Source organism: Biomphalaria glabrata, chromosome 12, assembly GCF_947242115.1.
Source record: "Biomphalaria glabrata chromosome 12, xgBioGlab47.1, whole genome shotgun sequence".
NCBI classification, from domain to species: domain Eukaryota; kingdom Metazoa; phylum Mollusca; class Gastropoda; family Planorbidae; genus Biomphalaria; species Biomphalaria glabrata.
The window spans coordinates 26,869,698-26,897,566 of record NC_074722.1 but is presented as its reverse complement, the minus strand read 5'-3'; the positions used below and the strand labels follow the sequence as shown (position 1 = coordinate 26,897,566).

Here is a 27,869-nt window from a genome sequence, read left to right as displayed (position 1 = left end):
ACGAGTCATGCATTCAGTCATGCATTTTTAACCAATGACTTAAATTCTGCCTAGTCACTGGTTTTCCTGGCTAGCTCAGGCAACCCATTCCATGCTCTAATAGCATTAGGGAAGAAAGAGCATTTGTACAAATTTGTCCTAGCATATGGTACGAAGAATGTGCCTTTATCTTTGTGTCTTTCTGAGTTTTTTTAATCTATCTATCTAGCTATCTATCTATCCACCGAGCTGTCTGTCTGTGTATCTCCAAGCTGTCTGTCAATGTATCTATCTGTCTACATGTATGTATCTCTATTACTGTCGTTGAACTTAATTACTTACCTGTGAGTCTGCATGGCTAGCTTAGTTTGCTTTCTAGTTACAATAAATGAACTTTCAAATACTATATTATTAAATAAATTTTTAGGTATTCATCTATGCTCTAGGCCTATACTATATCTTTTAATAATTAATTGTTTAAATGTTATTAATACTAGACAAAACTTACATAATTATTTATATATTTTTCTTTTTTTTTTCTAGTCTGCAACGCTACAGAACGACTGACAACTCCAGAGGTTTCTGGGATTCAAAACTGAATGTCAACAAAAAGGGCAGTCAAGTGTTTTCATGGGATGACGAGTTCTGGAAGCAGTCTTCTCGGCGAGGTCCGCAGAGCGTAGCCTCCTCCTTTGAAGAAGTCGAATCACTATGTTTGTCAAAAAGCTCATCCGACTCGATGGGAAGCTCACAGAGACCTTGGGATCGCCTCGGCCACGGGCAGGATCCCGGGATGTGGGGATCGAAGAGGAGGTTTATGTCCAGGCAGAGCTCAACAACAAGCACCTCCACAAGCAGGTCTAGCGGGCTGGTGGGTGATCACGTGATCAGCGAGGCGCACGGGGAACAGGTCCACCAAAACGCTTCCATTAAAGACACGCTCCTGGAGAGTATGGAGCTGCTAGGAGCACATGGCAATTTAGATCTAGCTGAGAAAATTTACTTAGAGAAGATATTCCACAGAGTTCTGGACTGGAACAATGGGATGCCCGTATCATCCAGTAACTCTTCCAAAGCCATGGACAAACATTTCTGGAACTCTATTCAAAACCAGGCAGCCAACAATATTCGAGATCGCCAACTAGAAACTGATTCTCCGAGGTTGCAGGCGTCACTCAAAGAGCGACTTGAAAGGTTAAACCAAAGTGAACAGTCTCCAACAAAGTCTAAGATGGTACTACAACTTCCTAACCCTGCTGAGACAAAAAGGCGGAGAGACCTAATAGTCCCTGATGAAGAAGATCTTAGCAGTAGTTCCTACAAGCAGCTCAAGGCCAGCGCCAAGCCAGAGACGACTACAAACCCACCCTTATCCTCAAAAGAGGCCAACTTGTCCTCAAAAGACTTCAGCGGCGGAGATACTGCAAGCAGATACTCATATTTATCTTCACTGTCATCTATCAGCATGGATAATAGTTCACAGAGGGGCTCTCAAATTGGGAGTAATGCCTCACAACGAATGCAAAGCCCTAGCTTAGCAACTTTTTTACCTCCCACCTTCAGACTTAGCGGTAGCTTCGAGAGCACAGCCTCTCCACCAGATACTTATATGTTCAATCAGCCTTACACACCCAGTCATGCTGAAAGGGTTCTCATGGGTCTAGGCTTTGGGGCCACGGAGGGCTTTCTTCCAGAACGATTTCTCCGTGACTGGTATTCAAAGATAGCCAAAGCTCAGATGGAGGCCCAGATTGCGGCTCAAGCTGAAGTAAAGACTCCAGACATTTCTGAAAGCAGTCCAACATTTCCTCCAAACACTCCCGTCACAGTCGAACATGAAATGCAAAAGGCAGAACGAAGAGACAGTCATGTCAGCACTGCATCGTCTATGCTGGATGAGGCAGCAAATTTCTTTCCTTCCAATATGAGCCAGGACTCCAAGATTCAGCGACTGAAAGAATACATCGCAGCTTACTCAAATCACGCCAATTCGCCCACTGAAGGGAGAGATTTTAAAATAAGACATTTCGCCACAACAAGGCAAAAGTCTTTGCCCTTGTTCCTAGAGACTCTGTCAGAGGAAGAAGAAGGTCGGTCGAGGATATCAGGCGTTGACCCTTTCGATAAGGAAGCGAGATTACAAATGTTCATATCCGATGCCATGTCAAGTAGTGGGAAAAGCACGGGTTCAAATTCGGAGAATTCTTACATTAGCAGCAATCAGTCGGAGAGTGACTCGGTAAGCAGCTGCTCTGACAATCGCTCAAGCCTTCAGCGTAAAAACCAGCACATCAAAGCTTATAAAAAGCATTTAGACGAAGAACATAAGATGGAAAATGAACGTAAAGAGAAAGAATTGAAAGCCAGGAAGCTAACGGAAGACGATGACAATGAGCACGAAGAGAGGCACAGACACAGACGTCCCAAAGGATCACCAGTGAGACAATCTACGGTGAGACGAAACGAGAACTTCGGGAAAGCCCCAAATACACCAGGCAGTGATTGCCCCGTTACACCTGGCCATCAGCTGCAGCTGCAGGATGCGGAAATGTCAAAAACAACAACGGAGAGTCAACCAACCGATAATAAATTTAACACCGGCGCAAAGCAAGATTCTATGCATTCTAAAGACAGCATCGAAGTTGAGGAGATCATTCAGTTTCAGTTATGCAAAACTAAATTTGGTAGGACAAAAGAGGACAAGACAGAATCGATTAGTACGAATCAAGCTGTGGAACCAGCTATGGTATCGATAGTACTTGAAGATGTGGATAGGGATACAAACCATTGCGATAACACTCTTCCCATCTCTTATCTTGGACTGCCAGCCTCTAGGTGCTCTTCTTCATCGCTCTCACCCATCCCACAAAGTCCTGTGACAGTGATTGAGGTAGGCCTTGATAACCAGCAAGACAGCCTGGACACCGAAGGCACTGGTTCTTCAAAAGAGACGGATGACGACAACTGTCTTTTACAAACATCTTCCAGTGATGATACAGGCGCAAGGAAACATGGCCGCTGCAAGAGCAGGTCTTCCAAGTCATTGAATACTCCAGGACACGATGATTTCCCAAGGCGTAGAAACAGCACAGCATCACCGTTGCCTTCATTTCAAAGCAGGTTAAGCCCTTCAGGAGATTATGGTGAAATGAAACCTCGCAGAAGGCTTTCTCTTGAAGTGCCTGTCATGCCCGAAATTCGTTTCATGCTGGAAAGACAAAGAGCTTATAGCATTGGTCAATTGAATGATGACCCGCAGTTGTCCCAAGTCAGAGAAACAGTAGGGAAAAGAGCTACAGCTACTGAAAACGAACGCCTTGACAACAACAATGCCTCAGAAGTGAAGAACTTCAACCCACAGGAGCATCGATCAAGTTCGCAAATGGAGAAATCGGACTCCAAGCATTTTATTGATAAAGATGAGATGGAAGTTGTGCTAGATAAAAGAGGTGATACGAAACCTAATGACGGATTAAGAAGAAAGTCAACACCTCAACTTGGACAATGTCAGTGCTGTAGTGGAAACCAAATGCCAACTATGACAGCTTTGAAAAAAGAATCTTCGTTAAACAAAAGTAACGAATCCAGCCCAGGCTCAGCCCGCTCAGCATTTCGAATAGCAACAAAAAGCAAGAGAGAAACTTATTCAGGACACGAGCAAAGTTCCAACATTAAGGATTTAGAAGAAATGAATACTTCCCAGCACGTCTTTAAGCCACAGTTAATCACTGACAGGCATCATTCAGATATGGACTGTGGGTCGATTCACAGGCAAAGAATAAGAACAAGTGACCATTCAACGCCACCCTTAAATTTTTCAGACTCACGCCCAGTGGTCAAAGACTTTGGAACGTCTTCAGGATCAAGAAACAAAATACACTGCATCAGTCGCGCTGTTCAGGTCAACGAAGCGTCGCTCCTGGCGAGGCCCATTCCTCACAGCTATCTTCTCCAAGATTCTTGCTTTTACTACGCCTGTGATAGATGGACCCAGTGTTCCAATTTAGACCACGGCTGGTCACTGCAGTCTGGGTTCCACAAGTCCACTCAGACGGCTGTCCCAACGTTTGAAATGTCGTGCCAGACCAGCGAATTCCATGACGGCTCTCACGCCAACAGGTCGGGCGATTCTTTAGAGATTTCCCTTCGCTCTTTCAGAAACTTTGAAACTAAAGCCGTCAACACTGTGGTGTCGTTGATTGGCCGAGAGCATGAATACGACCACTCCTTGTCACCACCGAGATTGAGCACGAGTTATTTCCCCTGCAGATTTGAGTCGACGCTTGATTTCCGATTCGTAGACGAAACATTGGAACAAATAGAAAGGGAGCTTAGTCATATAGAGAAGAAAGAATGCGTGAATTATTTGAACCTTGTTACAAATGTGAATGCTGAGCACGACAAGGACAGAAAAGAAAGGCGGGAAATATTAAGAGATTTAAAATTGACGACCAGTGATTTATCGAGCATTGACAAATGTTATAAAAAACCCAAACGTTCCAAAAGTGTAACTGAAGAAATAACTCCCTCATCCTCGACTGACGAGACTGACCATGAACATATTAAAGAATTACAAACGTCATTCAAAGATGGCGATATCCATAGAAAGGGCTTGGAAGATAGCCAACACATATCTGAGAAAAAAATAAATAAGTTGTTTCCCCTTGGTTTAAACAATACAATACAAACCACAAGTTCATTAAGTAATTCTCTCCCACACGGTGTCACTATTTCACAACCTGACGTAGGAGAAAATAAAAACAACAAAAATATTTCTGATAGCTCCACAGTATTGACACCGGAAACAAAACGCCCTCCATTAGACACGGGTCATTTCATCTCAAAATGCTTAAACGTTGGATCAGATCACCGAGACCACCCCATAGGTCATTCTGATGGTGGCTTCCAAAATTCTAATATTTATAGGACGGATTTACAACAAAACAAAGCGGAAATCGAGCAGTTTAGCTCTGGAATAAAACGCAGTGCTTCTGTTAATAAATGTCAAGAAAAAGTAACGCAATGGAGACGTTTCTCCCTCCCCACCATTGGGCTTCACAAAACAACCATTCGCACGCATTCAAAGCTTTCCAGGTTAAAATACCTGTCGAGTTCCCAGAACTCTTGTAACAGTTTAGACTTGGAGTTAGATTTTATGAATGCAAGTGACACATTGACAAAATTCAGTTCAGAAAACAATGATCAGTGTATATCTTGCCCTAAAAATAAACACGACAGATCAATGATTTCTATAAATGACAACAAAAAACATTTTTCTGAACCAAATGTTCAATTCGTCGCAGAGGCCGATTTCAAAGATTACAGCGCATGTCATTCTGTTAAGCCTTGCAATGAAACAGTTATCACCTCTCCGTACCGCAAAAAGCCCTTGTCACCTAAGGTGAGCGCACTGCGAGGTTCTCAATCCCTCAGTCAGCCAGCGGATACTGCTAGTGGTAACAGCACACCAGAAATATGCATTTCGCCCCTTAAGTCTTTCCAAATGGACTTTTTGCAAATTCCGGGTTCCCCCAAAGACTATTTAACGAAAGCCGTCTACCCTGTGGCATCTTCATCATCAGGAAGTTGTAGTCCTTATAACCTTCCTGGACTTAAAGGAGATATAACCGACGAAATGAGGCCGCTTGAAAATAGCTGCGTTCAAGACAGCGCCACGGCATCAAATGACAATCAGTTGTCCATGCTAGAGGGTAAAGATGATGCCGAGGGCGTTTCTCTTAACAAAAAGCAGGAGTACTTTCACAGTGTTACATACATGAAAGCTTCCTTATCCGATTCTGACCTACCCGCTTCCACTGTGGACTCAACTGTTGACCTCAGTTTGAGGAGCTCTATTGAACAATCTGCCGATGAGTTCAGCGACTCTTCCATGTTGCCGAGACTTTCCGTAGATTCTACTTTAGAAGAGTTGAAACGTGAGAAACAATCTGAAGAGATTTCTATCGATGTGGATACAATGGATTTTTCCGATTTTAAAAAGACTTGGAACAATAAAGGTGTTAACAGCGGAGGTGCAGTCAACAGCAAAGGTGTGATTACACCTGACTTTCACACAGCCATGTTAAATATTCAGAAAGACTCCCACACTTCTGTACAAAGCAATCATATCGAAACGATCGTTCAAGACAGCTTTGACATGGAGGATGTTAGTAACAGATCTGTAGCTGGCTCCGATATCCTGCAGCTGGAAGAGCTAGACATAGATTTGAGTCAGATTAATTTTTCAAAGACACGATCAAGCAGCGCGAGCAGCTACAGCGAGCCCATGCTCGAGAATCTTGGAAGCCTGAGCCAAGACTCATTATCCAGTGAGGAGGGTAAATTTTTAATGAACTATTTACGAATCGGAGACAACCTAGATGATCTGCTTCAAGTCTCCGACTACGGTGGCACTAGTCCCAGCCCAACCAAGATGAGGTGCTTATCAGAAGTCAACTCAACTTTGTCTGGCAATACAGAGCGAGAGGAAGCACAGTGTGAGTCTCCGAAAAGAAAATTGGCTACACTTCTCCACGTTGCATCAAGCGGTGCCTTGGCTGAATTGTCTAACTATGACAACGGAACAGAAAAAGATACCAGTAAACGGGTCAACAAAAAAACCGGTATGACATCAGACACTTTCGGATTAAAGTCTAAGAAAACCAGGGTCAAGGCTACAAAATCATGTGAGACCGGGCTGGAGAGTTATAAGAACAAGAAAAATTATGAGAAGAAGATAGATGAGATTGTTGACGATAGCTCGGGCGATGAGTGCGACAAGGAAATTCTAAGAATCAATTTGAATAGACCGGTCAGAAAACGTTTAATGAAAACGAACAGCGATCCAGTGGACAAAGATATTTTCTGCAGGTCAAAGAAAGTTCCAACACAGAATTCTCAATTGTCTGATGATAAGGTGGAAGTCGAAAAAAGGGTCGATTCGGTTGAAAATAAATCTACTCCAGACCAACCAAACTCTACTGAAATGATGGCGATCTTCCAGAATGTGAACCTTTCGTATTTACAAAATCGTTCAAATGTATCTCCGTTAAAAGTTAACGAGGGTGATGAGTTGGCAGAGTATTCACTGAAACCTTTTTCAGTCTTGGATCAGACTTCTACAGCTTGCGTTCTGAGCGTTGAGTTTACAAAAGAGGATTCTCTGGACATTTCTGACGCCAATGACGATCCCATTGAGAACCTCGCCAGTGAGCTGGAGATGATGTTACTTTTGGAGAATTTGGACAGCTACGCTGAACACCTTAGCTCGCTCAACGAGGGACCCATCTTGAGCCCCGCTCGACATTTTCCCCTGCCACAGATTTCAGAAGAGGGAACGGTGAGTGAAGACGCCAGTGAAGGAGGAGGCTTAAATCATAAGATGTTGTCGTTTAGTGATAAAGCTTCTCAAGACTCTGATTTAGGCTTAGCAGGCAATGCTCATACTGAAGAAGCGATTCCCGTTGTCAAAGATGGGAACTCTGTAGAAGATAATTCTGTACAAGTGTCTGAAGAACAACCAGCATCACCTAAAATAATTAGACTACCAACAGACAACAACTTGCTCTTTCTCCTAGAGTCTTATGATGCAGACAGCGTTTTTGAAGAGGCTGTGTCAGTAAACTCTCCACTAACTCTAAATAGTGTATACAGCAGACGGCTGGACAATCAGGATATGTTAAATGTCAATATAAGAGCGGTTTCGCCATCGTCCAAGGTCTTTGACTTCGCCCAATCACTTGTTGGTAGTAATATTCCAATCATATCACCGGAAACCAGTACAGAACAGTCGATTGACAGTTTAGAGTTGACAAGCTCAGAAAACGGGGATAATGAGGCCATAGTCACTTCAGATAGTGAAGGGCTGGCCAACACCCTCAGCTTCGACAGTCACATCTTTCATTTCCCACCCAACAACCAGGTGCTTGAAACACACACAGTTGAAAAAAAGATTGACCTGCTGGGTACCGTAGTGACTAAATTTGCCTCCACGCACACTGTCAGGTTCAATCACATCAACGCCCCACCTTCAAATACAGACCACGAGAAACACCTTTCCACTGCATCTTTGATGATTGGAGATTACAGACAAGCCAAGAAAGAGAAAGAAAACAATGACTCCTGTATTGTACAATGCTCAGATAATAATAGGAGCTGTTCTGGTTTTGAAAAAGACGTTAAAAACAGGAAAACAGAACTCCAGTTCGATAACTCCAATGTCAATATGAACACTGTGAGTGAATCTAAAAAAGAACAGCTCAAAGAGAAAGTTCGTGCATTTTTGCTTATAGACCAACCTTGCAAGCAAGAGTCTCCAAGGGAATTAGAATATGAAAAATCCGATAAAGATTTACAAGTTATTGAACATGGATCACAAAATGACAAAATTGCTAAGACTTGCACCGACTATTATTCGGATTTGGAGGATACCACTCTAATTCATGTGGACGAAGCAATTGACATTAAATCTCGGGTCAAGGCCATGTTTATGATTGAAGATAGAAACGCTCCAGGGAATATTGCTTCTGAAGGGCAACGAGTAAAGGTCACCACCATGTTCTCGCAAAACAGCAAAGAGGCAAGGTCATCGTTTTCCAGCACGTCCATATCTGACCTCGATGACACAGCAGGAACGGAGATTGAGGCGCCGAAACAAAACTGCGTCAGGACTCAACACAAATCTGATGCTGCCTCTGTCGCGCCTGGGGCTGAAATCAGGAAGAAGCCAAGGAAGCTTCGAACTCGCGATTCTTTACTGAAACTTCACGAGCAGACAAACATTTCTTCTTCGATGGGAAGTGACAACGAATCGGATCTTGTGTCCGCTCTTCGGAACCAGGGTGACTATGACGTCAGAGAAAGAGATTTGGCGTTGGGGCTACTGACTGCTGACGTAATTGATGAAGAAGATACGACCAGCGAAGTTCATAGTTGCGATTCCTATTCAAAAAACGACGACAATACTAAATCCATTAGAGTGCAAAATGGTAAAGATTGTATTAGAAATTCAGAAACGGTGACACAAAACAGTGACTCGGAATCAGACGTTGTAACGAAAGATATTAACGCCCCCAAAGTAATAATTCAGCAGCCAAGTGAGGACAACTCTCAAGAAAGTTTGAGACGACTTAACCTTCCTTTGCTTAACTTAGCAGCCGTTTCTGGAAATTCAGGCTTGGAGTCCGGCTTTGGCAACATGAGTCCCCCCACTGAGTCAAGCGACACCAAGTATCCGTTTTCAGCAAAACACGGCTCTTCAAGCTGGCTGAGACGCTCTCCTCGGATGCATTTTCTAAGTCCCAATGCGGCGCTCACCCAGAAAAAGTACTATGATTGTCTGCAGCTAAGAGACTATTCGGCTAGTTCGGCCGCCGACGAATCTCATCCTGAGCTTGAGTACCTTGACATACTTCCAAAGTTTTCCCAATACCAATCCAACAAAAGAGCAGATGGCGGTTCTGATTATTTAAGTCCGCAAAAGAAAAGTGTCAGGGACAAACTTCCAACGTTCTTACTGCAAGAGCCAGATGATTTCAATGAAAGTGAATCACGGTGCTCTTCCTACAGATTGTCTATTCGCTCCCCGGAGCCTCGACCTGGCGTTCATTTTGATGATCTGGATGACCTTATTGTAGTTTGCGACTCAAACTCGACATCTACTCCCCCTTCGAATAGTTCAGATACGCAAAACAACGTTGTACAATTAGAAACACTCGAGGAATCACATGACGAATATAGCGGTCAGCAATGGTCAATAAATGTGGATGACTTTGAGCAAACTTATGAACCGCATATGCAGTTCTGCAAAGACAAAGACTCTGAGTTGCATATTACTGACGATGAAGCAGAAATAAGATCTATTGTGGGCGATTCTGAAAATCAAGACCAAAATGAATTGTTTGGCTCTAATAATGATTTTGAAATCAATAAAGACAACCTCGTGTATGACACAAAAGGGGAGTACCTCAGCGAGGAACCAAATAGGGATCTTTTCTCACAGCTACACGTGCAAATCAATGACATTCACGTGAATACGGACAGAAAATACAATGACATGTATTCTGACATCGCTTATGGCATCTCAGAACGTTCAGATCACAGCTGGGCGAACCGCTTATCCCAGATGTCAGAAGCAGAATCGCAGCCGTTTTTCCGGAGCTCTTCAGACTCCGAGATCGGTGTTTCACAAGAGCCACAACTTTTTGTAGAAGACGCCAACGTGATCAGCGATGCTCAGGCGGGAAGTGAGTGCTACACCGAATCTCTCATTCCGTGGAGCAACGTTATTGATAACATCGCCACGCCTGGGGACATTTTGGAAGACCCACAGTCTCAGTACAAAAAGCTGCTCTCGGTGACGAGCCACGACTCAGGGTTCGACTCCCAGGGTTCCCCCATTGAGCTTACAACCCTAAGAACGTCCGACTGGGGCTCCACGTTGTTTCGGGTTGTTCAAGAAGAGACAGTTGACCCAGACATTGACGAAATCGAGGCTAACAATTTATTTTAAACCGGCTGAGCGCCACGTGTGCAATCCCTTTAGAAAACTGTATGAAACACTTTTTAACAATGAACAAATGTGTATGGACATCTCAGAACCCTAAACTCAAGAGTGTCAGCAGCCTGCTATGTTTAAAATTGTCAAAACAAAATTATGAACTAATTATTTCCCCAGGGTATCTAATCATCATTCCATCCATTTCAGCTGGCAACATCACTGTATTTGGCCTACACATCTACTTGCTTTTGTGAATAAGCAAATGCTCATTAGTGTCAGAAATATGTTTGATAGTTTAAAAATAAAACATGTCATTCCAAGTGCCATTTGACCTACATAATACGTTCCGTTTCAAAAAAAAAATATCTCGATATAAAATCATTGGATGATATTGTATATTTTGTAAATTTGATACAGAAGAATCTTTATTGTGTTAATGTTCCAAAAACTTGGATCCAACGTTTTCATAATGTTATTGTTCATCTCCAAGCCTCATAGTATTATAATTCATGTTTTCTTTGTTATTTTGAACAGAAAAAAAATGTGATTTGATGTACTAATCAAAACCGATTATGGCAAAAGGTGTTTATACCTTAACATAATCAGTTCATATCATTCATCTTTGTCGTTATAATTATTACAAAGAATATCATGGTTAATTTATTTTGTTTGCACATATCCTGTATGATGAGATGATTTGATTTAATCAAAATTTTATATAGATTGAAAGACCCATATTTGCAATGGACCTCATTCACCGACTGTAAATAAACACACTTAGCCACGTCATGATATTGATAAAACAATGAAAAATACGTATCACGTGACAGACTTTATGGATTACATAATTTATTTAGAAGATATATAGAATCACGTGGCTAAATGTTTGTTTACGATTGGTGAATGAGGTCCAATCATTTCAGTTTGTCTCTAGAACCAATAACATATTGTATTTTCAATATAAGCTTTTAGATTTTAAATATTGTATGGCAAAGGCTTGAATTGAAGTAGCCTAAGGGGGGAATAACCCATAACTAAATAAGTACAAGTTATGTATTTTTTTTATTAATAAATATTTATTTAAGCTTTAATATAGAATTAATTATCCAAAGTTAAGGGCATTGTACATTTAATATAGACCCAGGCAAGAATTAACAAATCAGCGCTAATACCTGGGTCGGCCTTAGGCATATGCAAACTAGGCTGCGCCTAGGGCCTCCAATTATCTAAGCCGCCCTGCTAATACAGTATAGAGGCAATGTTACAATATAAGTCTCTTAGTTTTAATAAAGCATTGGTGGGAGGGGGGAGTTCTTGAAATAACGTTTTTAATTGTATGTCCTACATTCCAAGTAAAACCTAACTGCAACCCCCTGAAATTAAGTTAAAAATTATTTTTTTTACATTTTCTTTTTGTTATATTACCTTAAAACTTTTTAAGGAACATAACTGATGTAGAGGGTCTTCTCCTTTCAACTTTGCGTCTTTCAATATGAAATCTAATGTGGTAAACTATAACATTTGTTATAGATGTAGGACTTGTATGCTGTACTATTATTTATTTTAGATAATAAAATGGCGTGTCATGGTATGAAGAAAAAAACGTTGGCCAAACAAGAATGTAAACTATTGGCCTACAGTTTATAATAATCTGCTATCACTGCCAGCTCAACACTTCATTATCTACAGCAGTGTTTCCCAAACTATGTTCCGCGAAACCCTAGTGTTCCATGAGGTCTGAATAGGCGTTTCCACGAACTACTGGAATAATTAACTAGTAGGTCACCACGTGAATTAATCTCTATAAAAAAATACGCAAGGTGTTCCGCCAAACACTCAGAATGTGTGAAGTGTTCCGTTAAGGAAAATGACGGGGAACCACTATTCTACTCAAAGCAAAGTGTATAGAGCGAGCCTTTCATATAAAAACAAAGTTTTACTTCATAATGGTGCAGATTATCGTCTCATTCAGCATAGTGCCCAATTCTTCAACCTGTTTACCAACTCGTACGTCACGTCCTGAGCAGCGCCTGACCTATACACATAGATTTGGTTTCTATATCATCTTCTTCATATTTGGCGATTTTCGCGATAAACAAAGATAGGCTTAATGTCAAGGACGCGAAACTGAACTTCAGTGTTGCCAACTACATTAAAATTAAGAGCTTAGAAAATTTGATTATGCGGTGCTATAGAGTGCACACACAAAAATATATACTCTTAAAAACCTAAGTTATCAGCACTTTCTTCATTCTGTAAACCGGATACACCAAAAGGCTAGATATTTATAGATTTCTTCCGCCATGGATGAGAATCTGATATAATCATTGTCTTCTGTGTCTACCGAGTGCAGAATGTCACGTGACTTTGCAGACCGAATTAAAACATACAAGCGACCCGCGTAGCAATCGCCGCTATTTAGTGACGGGTGAACACTTCCAGACACAGTTGTCCAAATGGAATGGGTTTGGCCAAACGACTGTGTGCATGCCTGGAGAGGAAAGCGTGGGGGCGGGAGGAGGGAGTCGGCGTGCGTGCGTGGTGTCCCGCATGGGTTGGGCGACGTAGAGAATTGTATATACAGAGGAGACTATTTGCTCTCCCCCCCCCCCCTTTTTTTTTATCTGAGCCGCGCTCTCTGTCGCCGTGAAAGTTACGTGTGTTAACTCGACGATCTAGTCCGACTTGCAGAAATAAAAGAGTTATTTTTCCACGACTTTTTCATCGAGGGTTAGAGAGTCGGCGTGCGTGCGTGTCCCGCATGGTTGGGCAACGTAGAGAATTATATATATATATAGATTTTTCTGTTCTTACCAAATACATCTTAATCTATAATTCGTGTAGCAAAATTTTCTTGTTAAACTTTGGTCCATCCCAGTTGACTAGGCCTACAAGGCTACACCTAGGGACTCTTCTATTTTCCAATACATTCAATTATGTGAAATAATTGAAAACGCTAAACACTCTCAGCTTCAAAATAGGCGAGAATGAAACAATTTCATTTTCATACATGGAAGTAAACAAAGATATAGCAAAGCGTTTTAGTGTACAGAATGAAGGAAGTGGTGCTAAGTGTTTATAAGCTATATATTTTTTTGAAAGTTAAATGATCATTTATTGATTTATTTTTTTGCACTTTTTAGAATGACATAATTAAATTTTCTAAGTTCTTCCGTTTAGTTGGCAACATTGAATTCCAGTTTAGCGTCCTTAATACTGTTAGGTTTATCGTGTAAATCTCCAATAAAAAGACAAATCATACAGTAAAAAATACTATTTATTTATTCCAATACGGTGAACCAATCCGTAAACGATGATTATAAGTATATATAGAGAGAGATTGTGAAACATTTTATAGACTAGTATTAATGAATTCATATGTTATACAACTTATAATCTTGCGTGCTATAATAAATAAGTTAACTCTTTCTCTCGTAACTGACGATACCAACGTTGATTCCACCAGAATGTAGTAAATAATTACGGAGAGAAAGAGTTAACGATACTTGCAGACGACCTTTGTGTCCTGGGATGGATGTATACCATGAAATGTAACTTGCAAAGCTTTAATATTGTTATACCTAGTCTTATACATTCCTCTGGCCAAAATTATTATTTTTATTATTCGTCACTACATTTAATAAAGATACTAAAAAAAGTGTTGTTTTTTTTAGTTTATTGCTTGAAATTATTGTTTTTATTTAATATCCTTTCCCTTCTTTGACAAACAAAATTATTTAATATGCCTATATTAGCATTAAAAAAAGTATTTTTTGAGTGTGTGTGTGCCTGGGTTTACGCACTACGTAAATCTAGAGCTGCATTTAAAAGTTGTAGGCCCATTACGAGCACGCTATAGTCGGACACTTCTCTGAAAAACAACACTGTTTTCTACCGTAAGACACATGGGATTGTCGGTAAAAGTGCAAAACACAAAAAAAAAGTAATTTATATTTTAAACAATATATAGGCCTAAACTTAAAAGTTAGGCCTACTGACCCGTCGAAATTTTGATAATTTTTTTCAAAAATCTCTATTGTGCTGACCCGCCTGTCTTGTTAAGGTCCCTGAGCTGTAGATCCTGCGCCTGCCCTCCCCTAAATCTGGCCATGTTTAGGCATAGACAGAGACAGTCGACTGGCAGCCTTGACAGTCACATAAAGCAATGACCCCTGCTACAATCAAAGATTATGTGTAAGATATATGGACAGTTTGCATTCAATAGAATATTTTGAATAAGCTCAGCATGAAACTCTATATAGCATTGCCAAACACTTTTGAAGATGGATTGGGAGGGGGAGGGGGAGGTAAAATTGTAATCTAAGAAATTTTCTCTGTCATTTTATTATATCGTTTTAAATATATACTATGTATATCTACGAGATCTATGTCTGCTTGCAATTTTTAATTGTTTAGTGGGGAAACTCGCTGTAGAAATCTAGAGCTAGCTCTATTGATAAAGAAATAAAGCTTTTGATTTGGGCCTAACTTAAAACATGAAAACTATTAAGTAATCTACGGGAAGTAGATCTGATATCGGATTTGTAGTAGCCTATAGGCCTATTAACAGATCTAGATTAATCTAGATCAGGGGTGGGCAAATTACGAAACGCGGGCCACATGCGGCCCGCCGAAGTGTTTTATGCGGCCCGCCGACGCTTAAAGAAATCATGTGTTCACACACATTACACAAATAAAAATGCAAATATATTTATATAAATAATTGTAAATATCTATAGATCTAGAAATAATTGAAACTTCTGATTCTTATCACTTATTATGAAGAGGCTAAAGAAACATTGTCTTTAAACGTCATTCTAAAAAGTTTAAAGTAAACGAAGATTATTCTTAATGGCAATATTTCGAAACATTCAGTCAAAAACAAACACAAGCCAGTATTTATTCAATTCAGTCAAAAACTGTGTTAAAAGAGTTGGGTCGGCTTGTACTAGATGGCAAGTGTAGGTTTTTTAATAAAATAGAGCAATGAATATCAAATATATTGTTGGAATTGATTTCTCAATGATCTTATTATTGGCACAGGGCCAGCCTTAGGCATAGACAAAGTGCTTAGGGTCACCAATTGGTGAGGGCCTTGCATTGACTTTTTTTCTTATTATTTTAGAGAAGAAATAGCGAAACTTGTCCTCAATGTTATTGTTGAAGTACAATAGGTTTTTAATAAATTTAATAATTTTACTGTTGTCGCTTTTTTATTTTATTTTATTTGAGGCCATTAAATTCACTTTGCCAAGGGCCTCCAATTATCTGCCGACCATGACTGGCAGTTCCGAGAAGTACTTGAAGATTTGGAAACAAAATATTCCGATGTTCGGTAACACAGTAGTATTCGCTGGCCTAGAGGAATATGGAATCTCAAGGAAGAAATAGTTAGGTTCATTGAAGGACATTGACTGTGACTTTGTTACTAATATTTCTAATGAAGAGTTGAAGACAGACTTCATGTTTATCATTGGATATATTGCAATGTTTTGTTTGCAAATGAAATTTATCTGCATCTTAAATCTTCAAACAAAGTTATTCCACTTCTTGAAGCAGCGAGTGAAATCGGGTCCTATCATTTTCCTTAGCTGAATGGTGAAACTATTTCTAGTGAAGTGTATGAAATGTACAAGACTTATTTGGATTCCTTGATTGTGGAATTTGAAAGCAAATTTTAAGACGTCAAGATCTTGGAACTAGTTTTCAATACCATCAGCTCACCATTTAATGCAGAAGCTGATTCAGCTCCAGATGACATACCTCCAAGCAAATTATGACCTGAAAGAGTAATTCCTGTGAGTTCTTCAACAGAAGTTTCATGACTGCCAGAAGCTGTATTCCCATACTTAAGAAAACTTTGCAGCGAAGCTGTCACATTATTCGGAACCTAATTCATCTGTGAACACGCTTTATTTCGTTTGTTTGAAAATTATGAAGTGTTAGAACAGCTCGATGCTCACTGACTGTAATATGATAGCAGTCGCGAGAACAAAACAACTAGTAAGCTAGTTCTACAGTTACAGAACATTATGCACGGATGTAAACAATTAAATGCTTCACATTAAGTACAATTGTACATTTGTGGTGAAATGTTGTGATGTACAAAGACAATAACAAAATGTAAAAAAATTATTCGTAAAATTAGTTCAAGAAATTGTTAACTGTAGTTGTATTTCCTCAATTGGGAGTAAAAAAAAAAAATTTATGCGGCCCGCCAGTCCCCGAACTTTTTTAATGCGGCCCTCGGTAGAAAAAGGTTGCCCACCTCTGATCTAGATTTATTCTATGGTAAAGTGGTAGCGTATTTTCTCCAAAGTGACGTCACAACAGAAGTCATCCCATTCCCTGAAGTCCTGCTGGAAGTATGGACCAGGACTTGTACCTACATATCATTCATGTGGATAAGAAACTAAAGAGAAATGAACTGTGCTAATTAAATATTTAAAAAAATTAGATATAAATTTAATAGTCTATTATTTCAAAGCGTGGCAGTTGATCGTAGCTAGTATCATCGTATTATCGTTAGCATGGGCGTAGCCAGGGGGGGTTCTTGGGGATCAACCCCCCCCCCCCGAAATGAAATCCCCCCTCCCCCGCAGAGGGGGGGGGACGGAATTAAGTGACTGATTTTTGCTTTCATTTTGTTTATTTTAGGTGATATTTTAATACTAAATCATCACTTACCACAGCACAGCCGAGGCAGTTTTGAGTTAAAAACCCTCTACCAGGGGGTTTTGAGTTTAAATCCCCCTACCAGGGGCTTTTGAGATTTTAAAAACCCCTCTCAGGGGGTTTTGAGATACAAATCCCTCTACCAGGGGGCTTTGAGTTTAAAACCCCCTACAGGGGATTTTAATTTTTAAACCCCCTACCAGAGGTTTTTGCAGTTAAATCCCCCTCTTCTATAAAACAAAACAAAAAAAAATGCAAACAACTATCCCCAAATTCCAACAGCACAGTTGAGGAAGATTTTGATTTTAAAACCCCATCCTAAATTTACGATAACCCCATCTTCAATATAAAAAAAGCAAATTACACACTCAAAATTCTATGAGCTTAGCCAAAGGGGTTTTGAGTTTAACCCCCCTCCCCCTTCCAGTTGGGGTTTGAAGCTAAAAAGTACCTCTTTAATGTAAAAAAAAAAGCAAATTACACACTATAAAATCTATGAGCGTAGCCAAAGGGGTTTTGAGTTTAAATCCCCCTCCTCCATATGGCTTTTTCTTTAAAGTTTTAAACCCCTCCAGATGGTTTTGAGTTTAAAATTCCCCTACAGAGCGTTTAGAGTTGAAAACCTCTCTCTTCAATATTATTTTAAAGCAAACTACAGTCACCAAATTCTATGATCGTAGCTAAATGGGGTTTTGAATTAAAAACAAAACAAAAAAAAAACAGATATTTTTTAGTTTAAAACCCCTCAACAGATGATTTGACGAAAAAACTTTCTTTTTCGATATAAAATCTAAAGCGAAATACAGGCATGTAATTCCAAGAGCGTAGTCAAGAAAGGTTACAAATTTCTACCTGTGGCTTGGGCTCCATTAATAAAGTGTGAATAGTCTTCTGCCGAAATTGAAAATCATTAAATGTGTCTCAACAAAGATGGCTAAGACAGATTTTAGGAGTCAGTCATAGAGATCGGGTCTAAATCAAAGAAATCATATGCCGAACTGGGAGTCAAATCCTTAGTAAGGTTGTGACAGAGCGTCGCATGAGGTTTTGCGGGACATGTTTTCCGACAAAATGAGTTACGCAAAATAAGAGTTGCGGAAACAGCTTGCCGGAAAATGCGCCGAACGGCGCGAGAGGGTTTAAGTCAGTAAGAATAGCACATTAGGTTTTTGAAATAAAACTTTTTAATAGCAAGATAATGCACTGTAGATACCTCAGAATATGCATTTTGTTGGCTTTCAATACCAGAAATAGTGCTCGGCGGCGGGGCTTCGCCCCGCGCTGGGGGAGCGCTGCGAACTCCCCCTGACCCCCTTGGTAGCAAGGGCGGGGAGTCTACAATAAACAATAAACGTCTTCCGAAAGGGTCAGAATGTAATAAAGATTAATTATGTACACACACACACACATACATATTTATATATATTTTTTTTTCGGGGGGGGGGGGGGGAGTTTTCTCCCCCCCCCCCCCAAACCCTCCCCGAAAAAAAATCCTGGCTACGCCCATGATCGTTAGTTACATTTTTAGTTGCCCATTTGTTTAAAATAAATTTTAATTTAGGCCTACTACTTTGAAAGTCTGGTGCTTCCTCCATATTGATATTATATTAATTTTGTGCTACAAACGGAAAGTGCTTAGAAAATTTAATTCAACAGTGAAAAAAAAAACACTCACAAAAATTATTATAGACATTTTTTAAAAAGTCTCTAAGTTGTCCAAACATGCTCCAAACATATATCATATATAGGGTGGGGGGGGGGTCTATATTTTTAAATTGTACATTGGAGAAACCGCAAAGCTAATACGTCACAGTTTTCCCAATGTGTATGAAAATTGTTTAAACTTCAGTTGATAAGAGTTCGCGCCAATTTGAAATTGATCTAAATCTTAGATTTATCTATCTAGAATGGATCTATCTAGACCTAGATCATAGATCTATTTAGTATTTTAGATCTAGAGATATATCGACTTGATCTAAATAGAGAGGTCTAGATCTAGAGTAAAGTCTTGACTTGTCTACATTCGAAAAAAAAAGTTATATAGATTAATGATTATGATATAGTCTATGGTAGGACTAAGTAAGAGTAGCCTCAGTACGACAGGTCACAGTAGTAGGCTACGAATACGATCTTTATATTATTTATTATTATGATTAAAATTATTAAATTTAACTAGATCTAGATCTCATCTAGATGAGTAGATCTATCTAGATGATCTACTTGAGTGCTCATAAATGACATATAAGTCATCGACTACTGACTCAGTGACTGAGACGTGAGACTGAGTACTTTAATTGTGTCTGCCTGTGACTGACACTGTACTTGAGTGTGACGCCTGTGTGAAGTCCTGAAGTGTGTGACTGTGATGTGATCTAGTCCTAGATAATCATAATCATTAATCATTTAATGAGTCATGATCTAGAATATTCTAGATAGATCTATAATAATCTTTTAATCTAGATATAATAATATATCTAGAGTCTAGAATGACTAGAACCTTCCAGTTAAATAAAAATATCAGTTTCAGGATAATCAGGCTTATCTAGATATCTTTCTTACCTTGTCTTATAAGTTATAGTTGGATCTACTTGATCTAGTTATAGAGTAGGCTACTAGGTCTAGATCTAAGACGTCACTTCAAAAAAGAAGGTAATCATTATAATGATATGATATAGATTATAATTACGTCCAATGCATTTCTTTCATGTGTCAACCTAGTCATGCATGTTAATTAATGTCAATGAGCTAAAAACTCAGTTAGTTTTGTAGATAAACTAAGTAGATCTAGTATCTAGACTAGAAACAAATGATATGAAGACATTGAAGATCATGGAGATCAGGGGTTCTCAAGCTATGGGTCGCGACCCGTCTGGGATTTGAATGATGAATTGCCAGTGGTCGCCAAATGGAAGTTTTTTGTCCATTCTAACATTCTGTAACAAGCATATTTGGACCGCACTTGGTATTCAAACTATTTCTTATCCTGCTCTGTTTGAGATAGCGTTTAGCCCTTTTCTTCCATTTACAAGAACAAATCTTTGCGAAACGTTTTCCAGCATGTTAGTTATTAAGTCCAAATTCAGAACCAGACTTAATTGATGCAGATGAAGATTTGCTACCGAATTCTTGATCTGGTGGAACAAAAATAAGCTCAACCTTTGCACTACCATTGGTGTGTTTGTAAACACTGTTGAAGCACTTTTTCTGTAAAAATGTATTTTACTGTACAAAAGACTGTTATCCATACTTCCCATATTTGTTAAATTGTCACTTAATTATGCAACTTGTATATTGTGAATACGCAATAGAAAAATAAATAAATGAAGGATAACATAATATTTTTAAAATTTATTTTATCTGTAAACGAAAAAAAATTACAGTTGGGTGTTATATTAGGGGTCGCTGAACTAAAAAGATTGAGAACCACTGATATAGATCTAGATCTATAACTAGATTTCATTTGGATCTGTAGAATCTAGATCAGTGCCAGTGGTTTCCAAACTTTTTGTCTCATAGACCCCTTATGTTTTTCTGTTTTCCGTAGACCCTCTGCTTTTTGTAAATTCATAAACTTTATTAATATGTTTTTACTGATTTGACTTAAATGTCAATTGTCAAAGCTTTCATAAAGCGCAGCTCTTCATTGTTTTATCGATCAATAATAAAATGAACATATGCCAGTAATAATGTTTCATTTTAAAAGTTCACTTCAATGCAAGGTGACCTGGTCACATAATCATATAGATCTATACACACAGTTATAAAGTGTAATTTCGTTGATGGGAAATAAAAATTAAAATCACAACCTGTTTAAATTTATTATCGTAACCTCATTTACATCTCAGTGATCTCATAGACTTATAAAGACCCTTGGAAGGTCTATATAGACCACATTTGGTATCACTGGTCTGTGATTTATGATTTATGGCCCATATAGGTCCCAATATTCATCCCCAAACTCAGATCTCTTTAATATTTTTTTTTAGGGAGAAGAGAAAGCCTGGTTACTTAAGAACAGATGTTTTCCAGCAAGCAAGCATCCCACCAACTGGTACTGACAGAGATACTGAAAGGAGGGCTAGGTCTGTGTCACCCTCTTCCAAAAATAGAAATTTCATCCCATCTCAGAAGGCCACATTGACAGCAAACTCCAATTTAATTATCAACCCTTGTTTGATAAAGGTAAAAAAAAAATATATATTCTGCAGTGCTGGCCGACAGTTAAAACATGTCCTCACACATTTAAGTGTAAATTATTAACTCACATATCCCCATGACTTGCAATTATTTTTTAAGCTATTTCTTATTGAATTAAATACAATTGCTATTTTTAATAGACTACAAAAGCCTTCATTTCACAGTGAAAACCTTTTCAGTTCCTATTTTTCAAATTATTTTGCAGATGACTACAAAAAAGTCTTTCCAACCTTTTGTTCCACTATCATTTATTGATAATATATTTGAGAAAAATTATTTCTTTTACTTGCAATCACTTTTATAGTTTAAAAGAATATTATAAAATCCAAGGTTGTCTCTAAAGTGATAATAAGAACTTCTGCTATTATTGCTTCATATAGATCTATCGCTTAACTTGTTTTAATGACACCTTTCATGTTTTACTTGTACTTTGTTTTTGATTTACAAATTTAGCAGACTGAAAATGCTGACATCACTGAGTCTACTGCTGCCAAGTCTAGTACCATGGACAATACTATTAAACTGGTAGGCATAAACTTACTCTATTAATGGATCGAGATTCTTTAAAAATGAGTGGTCCATCTGTATTTTTTAATGCTAAATTGATAGTCTATCTGTTTATTAATCATCATAGCAACAACCAACCCACCCTAAAGAGACCCACATAAAAAGTATATATCAACCTGATTATCTTAGCTACTAACTAAATCAGAAGCATCAGGCCAACAATACAGGGTGATTTAAAAAATGCACCTAAATCTTCACGAATGTATTCATTTCATTGTAATGGACTGAATAAGTGTTTATTTGATTCAGGAGTTGCTGAACTGGGTGTCAATTTCTAATTTTGTAGGAAAATATATTGCTTCTTTTACTCTCAAAATGGCAACTTCTCTGCAGATTTATTTAATTTTTTTATTGCCTAACATTGTTTTATTTCTGTTTCACCAATGATTTCACTTTCACCTATCCTTTAATCAGTAAGGATGGCAGAGAAGCTAATAGCCATTTCAAGTCATTTTGCTAAGGTAAAAAAACATACCTTTTATGTTGGCCTTGTTCTTTCTTTGATCAGTTGCATCAGTCTGAAATGGAAGATTTGAAAAGTATGAGGCATACGCTGTCTAAAACACGTCAAGACCTCACACAAATAGAACATACTCTGTTGGACACAAGAGAGTTATCAGAGGATGCTAAGTAAGTAGCCTTTTTACAAATGTGAAATGAGTTAAAAAGCTCTTTTTATTGAGCAGTTGCATCATGATGAAATGCTATGCAAGATGATTTTTAACCATGAGCCATGGTGATAGAAGGAAATTTAGTTCTCATAATTTAAAAAAAATGTGAGTATTTATGTACATGTATTTTTTAAGTTGGCAACAGCAACTGTAATTGTTATGCTTATTCTGACAATATAGCAGGGCCGTATTAAAAGGAGGCCAGGCAACTCAATAAGAACGGGGCCCCATATGACGGAGAAAAAAAAAGTGTTTTTTTTTTTAAAACATTTTTTTTCTAATTTTTACCGACAATACTTTCACTCTTGCAGTTGGAAACACTGTCATTCATAAGTACTCTCTTTCTTTTATAACATAGCAAGCTTTTTGAAATCTGTATTTTAAAAAAAAGTGGATTTTTATTAAAGCTTTAGAAAAAGTGTAGGCACCTCCACAAAAATTCCTTGGGTCTCCAAATACTTATAACTGGCTCTGCTCTGAATATATTGTTATAAACTTGGTTGTGGTACAGATGGGGGTAGTGGTGTGTGTGTAGTCAGCCGACGCAAATCGCCCCAGGCCAGCGCTAGACGAGCGGTCAACCGTGACGAGTTACGAGGGTCAACCGAGTCGAGTATCAACAGGACGGTTCGGGAAGGATCGCCGTCGTGAACAGAGCTCATGAGCGTCACGAGAGTTGTAGTCATCTGACCACCTAGAAACGTCGAGCGGCGTTCTGTCCGGTTCGAGAAGGCCAGTAGGGACCCTATATAAAGAGCGGAGGTGTCGTAGTCAAGACAGTCGAGAAAAGGGGCTCAATACAGCAAGGTTCAGAAAGCGGGTTCACGACTGGAGGTCAGAACACGGTCGACTACAGCACAGTTCAACGGTGTGGTTCTGTACGGAGCATTACGACGGTTCAGTGCGGAGTACTGTCAAGTACAGTTGAGACGAACGGCGTCTTGATCTTGGTCTGTGATCGAGTCCGACACAGCGAGCCCAAGTGTGTGAAGTCAGTCCCGAACTGTTGAACCCAGTGCAAGCCCGGAACGAGGCGGAGAGGCCAGTGCAAGACTTGATACGGCGGAACGGTGTTATCGGAGAGATATTTGTTATCGCAGAACCAGTTGTTACGAATCTCACTATCCAGGCTCTCTGCAAACTGCACCATTCACCACCAACTTAAAGAACTTGACAAGTCAGGGCTCCAACTTAACGTAAAGGTTTAATGTCCATAAATAACAGCCAATACTGTACAATGGGCAGCACGTAGAACAGTACAAATAGTTCTGCGATAACAAATATCTCTCCGATAACACCGTTCCGCCGTATCAAGTCTTGCACTGGCCTCTCCGCCTCGTTCCGGGCTTGCACTGGGTTCAACAGTACCATCTGTACCACAACCAAGTTTATAACACTGCCCCCTCCTTAGATCTGTCCGTCCCGGACAGAATCAACATCATGGCATTGGCTGTGAAGTTTCATCGCTGCAGGCGGGGGTCGATCAGTGGCAGTTGGCTTGCCTCTTGAGCTTGATGGTGCCATCCATGTTGCAGTCAGCAATGGTCGCTTCCTTCTTCTCCTCCAATCGGCCTTCACCTGGTTGCATAGACGTCGTGCTTTCATCGCCATCCACGTTGAATTCAGAAAACTTTTTCTTCTTCTTCTCCAGTTAGCCTTCATCTGGTTGCATCGATGTCGTTGCCGCATCGTCATCCATGTTGCACTCAACAAAAGTAGCCTTCTTCTTCTTCTCCGCCAGTTGGTTTTCATGTGGCTGCAGTTATTTCTTGGTAGGATCACCATGCACTTTGGACTACGCAAACGCCGCCTTCTTCTTTTCCTCCAGTTGATCGTCCTCTTGTTGCAGTGACGTTGTGGTTGCATCGCTCTCTTGTCGGTCAGTACTGAGGACAGCCACTTGACACATGGAGAGGTATAGGATGTAAGGGCTGGGGATACCAAGATCGTTGGCAAAAGAGTTGGCTTCATAGGGCTTTGCGAAGAAGGACTGGGATGGGTTTCAAATCCACAGGCCGAGGAATTGTGGGACATGTCATCATCTTCAACCTTGTCTGGAGGGCATGCTCGTGGGGCAGGTTGGTAACACTCCTCGTGCAAAGGTCCCTCGTCTTCGGCTTCAGGCTCCATTCGGCTTTCTTCACCACCATCAGGACCTCTCTCTCGTCCCAGTATCGGGCCAATCGCTTGTTGGTTTCAGACCTGGTCGATGACTTTCATCTTGCAAATGTCCATCAAAGTCAACGTCAGGCTGTCTTGGATTCTCTTGACCACCATCAGGACTTTCCTCTCCAGTCTTGGCAGCTGGACCAACGTCTGTTAGGTTCGGACCTGGCTGATATCTCTCGACTTGCATGTGTCTCTCAACGGCTTCGTCAGGTTTCAATGGGTCCTCATGATCACCACCAAGACTCCTTTCTCTGGCTTTAGCATCTGAACGAACGTCTGAGTTGTTGATTCTCTCCTCCACAGCAGGTATGCGTTGGTTCATGGCGGCTATCTTGGTGTTCATGGCATCTATCTTGGAATTGGTGTTTTCTAGCCCCGAGTTCATAGCTGCCATCTGCTCCTGTTTGCTACTGGCGATTTGTCCCTGCATAGCTGCCATCTGTCCCTGCATAGCTGCCATCTGTTCCTGTTTGCTACTGGCGATTTGTCCCTGCATATCTGCCATCTGTTCCTGTATGGTACTGGTGATCTGTTGCTGCATTCTACTGGTGAGCTGTTCCAGCAAATCCGGTTCGTCTTCAAAAAGGTATGTGTCCGGATCTTCTTCTTCTTCCAACATGTTCTCGGAGGCGTGCTTGTAAAGTTTCCTTGTTTCCATATACCTTCAGCCTTCGTCCACGGAGTTCTTCCTTCAGTTCTCTAAATTCAAGTTCGTACAGCAGTTTCAGACGAGCCATAGTAGATCCGATCCAATCCGATTCCGATCCGATCCCACTTCTGACACCAGTTGTTACGAATCTCACTATCCAGGCTCTCTGCAAACTGCACCATTCACCACCAACTTAAAGAACTTGACAAGTCAGGGCTCCAACTTAACGTAAAGGTTTAATGTCCATAAATAACAGCCAATACTGTACAATGGGCAGCACGTAGAACAGTACAAATAGTTCTGCGATAACAAATATCTCTCCGATAACACCGTTCCGCCGTATCAAGTCTTGCACTGGCCTCTCCGCCTCGTTCCGGGCTTGCACTGGGTTCAACAGTTCGGGACTGACTTCACACACTTGGGCTCGCTGTGTCGGACTCGATCACAGACCAAGATCAAGACGCCGTTCGTCTCAACTATACTTGACAGTACTCCGCACTGAACCGTCGTAATGCTCCGTACAGAACCACACCGCTGAACTGTGCTGTAGTCGACCGTGTTCTGACCTCCAGTCGTGAACCCGCTTTCTGAACCTTGCTGTATTGAGCCCCTTTTCTCGACTGTCTTGACTACGACACCTCCGCTCTTTATATAGGGTCCCTACTGGCCTTCTCGAACCGGACAGAACGCCGCTCGACGTTTCTAGGTGGTCAGATGACTACAACTCTCGTGACGCTCATGAGCTCTGTTCACGACGGCGATCCTTCCCGAACCGTCCTGTTGATACTCGACTCGGTTGACCCTCGTAACTCGTCACGGTTGACCGCTCGTCTAGCGCTGGCCTGGGGCGATTTGCGTCGGCTGACTACACACACACCACTACCCCCATCTGTACCACAACCAAGTTTATAACAATATGTATATACATATATTTAAACTGACATTTCAAAAGTCTATTCAATATTTCAAAAACTATATCCAGCAAAATGTTTTCTGATTTTGTTTGTCCTGCTACAAAACAAACACTGTTTAGTCATGAATGTATTCAAAACCATTTCACAAAGATGTACCTCATAAGATGCATGCACTGGGTAGAGAACTGCTATGTCTGAACTTTTGACTTCAAATGAATAGTATGGTTCTTTTACAGGGCCAGTCCTACAGATTGCGGGGCCCTATGCGAAACGGATAGCGGGGGGCCTAGTCTGGTTAGGGATAAGGATAATAAGTGAAAATTAAAATTGTGTATTAGAAAAATAAATTAACCTTTGCATTTTATTCATACTTTAGTACAAAATCTCGGTCAAAGTAACTTTATGAGCCATCTACAGTAGATGGTAGTTTTACAACAAAAAGCAGATAAACATTCATATCTGCTTTTTAGATTTACCATCGACTACCAAAATATTGCTTTTGATTTTTGTTTTAAGAGGTCGAGATAGATTTAGATCTATTTATGTAAATTAAGTATTGAATTTCCTGTTTTGGTTAAAACTCACCTTAGTACATTTTGATTCAATGAAAGCTGACAATGCCGTTTGTTTTTTAATCGGGAGTAAGATTGGCATTTTCCATATTGAATGATACCCGAAAAGACAATATTGTCTATTTTTCATCATGCTCTGGCTATAATTCAAAAGACAGAAATGGAAAAGTGGTTTGAGTGCTGGAAAATCAGGAGGCCGCAGAAACCCTTTATTAATAAGTTAAAATGTTTTAATTTAATAACTTACACTTAGAATTAGTGCGGGGCCCACTGCAGCCGCATAGGTTGCAGTGGCCTAAGGCTGGCCCTGTTCTTTTAAAATTGATTGGAAAGCTATTATTTTAAACATTTTTTATCTGTATTACTAATTAATTGTGTCACTTCCATTTCGTAATAAATATATATTTTAATATTCTGGTATTCAGGTCAGGATTGATGATGCTGGAGTTCAAACGAGGCATTGTGTCCCAAGATCTAGAGAGGCTGAATGAAGAGATGAAGAGGAAGCAGGGACAACTCACTGCCCTAGACACTGAGCTGCAGAACAAGTTGGAAGATTTGAAAACAATGAAAAGTTTGGCAGTTACTAAAGAGGAGGTAATCTATTTTTTTTTTGTTTCAGGGTTGGTTGTTCTTGGATAGCCTCTCTTTCTTTTGCCTTGCAATGTAATGCTGGTTGGGCCACCTGCTCAAGATAAGTGTGATTCATCTTCATCTCTTTCTGATTTCTTATTCTCTGTTCTTAGACTTGTTCTTTGCTTGATGTCACTAGTGGTTGTGAAGGTTTCTATGAAGGCAGCTCTTAAAAGTTTTCACATTTTCTTAATGGCAATTTGAGTTGACCCTATAGGTCAAGCCTCTGCTTAATAGAGCCAAATGGCTTCAACTTTTAGAGTTTAAAAGACAATATTTGTTTGTCAAGGAAATTTCTTTTCAGCTCTGAGTTTTCTGGAAGGCTTTTCTTGCATCTGTTTGATC

At 39.9% G+C, this 27,869-nt stretch overlaps 2 protein-coding genes across 3 annotated transcripts in view; both read left to right on the top strand.

Moving 5' to 3' along the window:
• The window catches only part of LOC106072065 (uncharacterized), a 43,604-nt gene extending 29,485 nt beyond the window's left edge, over positions 1–14,119 (top strand). For both annotated transcript variants that reach the window (XM_056005724.1, XM_056005723.1), the window contains exon 2: positions 523–14,119. In XM_056005724.1, coding sequence (XP_055861699.1) covers positions 719–10,489 — 9,771 coding nt within the window. In that variant the 5' untranslated portion in view covers positions 523–718 and the 3' untranslated portion in view covers positions 10,490–14,119. The remainder of the gene's footprint in view (positions 1–522) is intronic.
• Positions 1–27,869, top strand: part of LOC106072067 (rootletin-like) — a 134,046-nt gene that overhangs the window by 82,166 nt on the left and 24,011 nt on the right. Inside the window, exons 9-12 of the mRNA XM_056005725.1 lie at positions 21,139–21,334; positions 21,803–21,874; positions 22,425–22,546; positions 27,317–27,488. Of these exons, the coding sequence (XP_055861700.1) occupies positions 21,139–21,334; positions 21,803–21,874; positions 22,425–22,546; positions 27,317–27,488 (562 nt within the window). The remainder of the gene's footprint in view (positions 1–21,138; positions 21,335–21,802; positions 21,875–22,424; positions 22,547–27,316; positions 27,489–27,869) is intronic.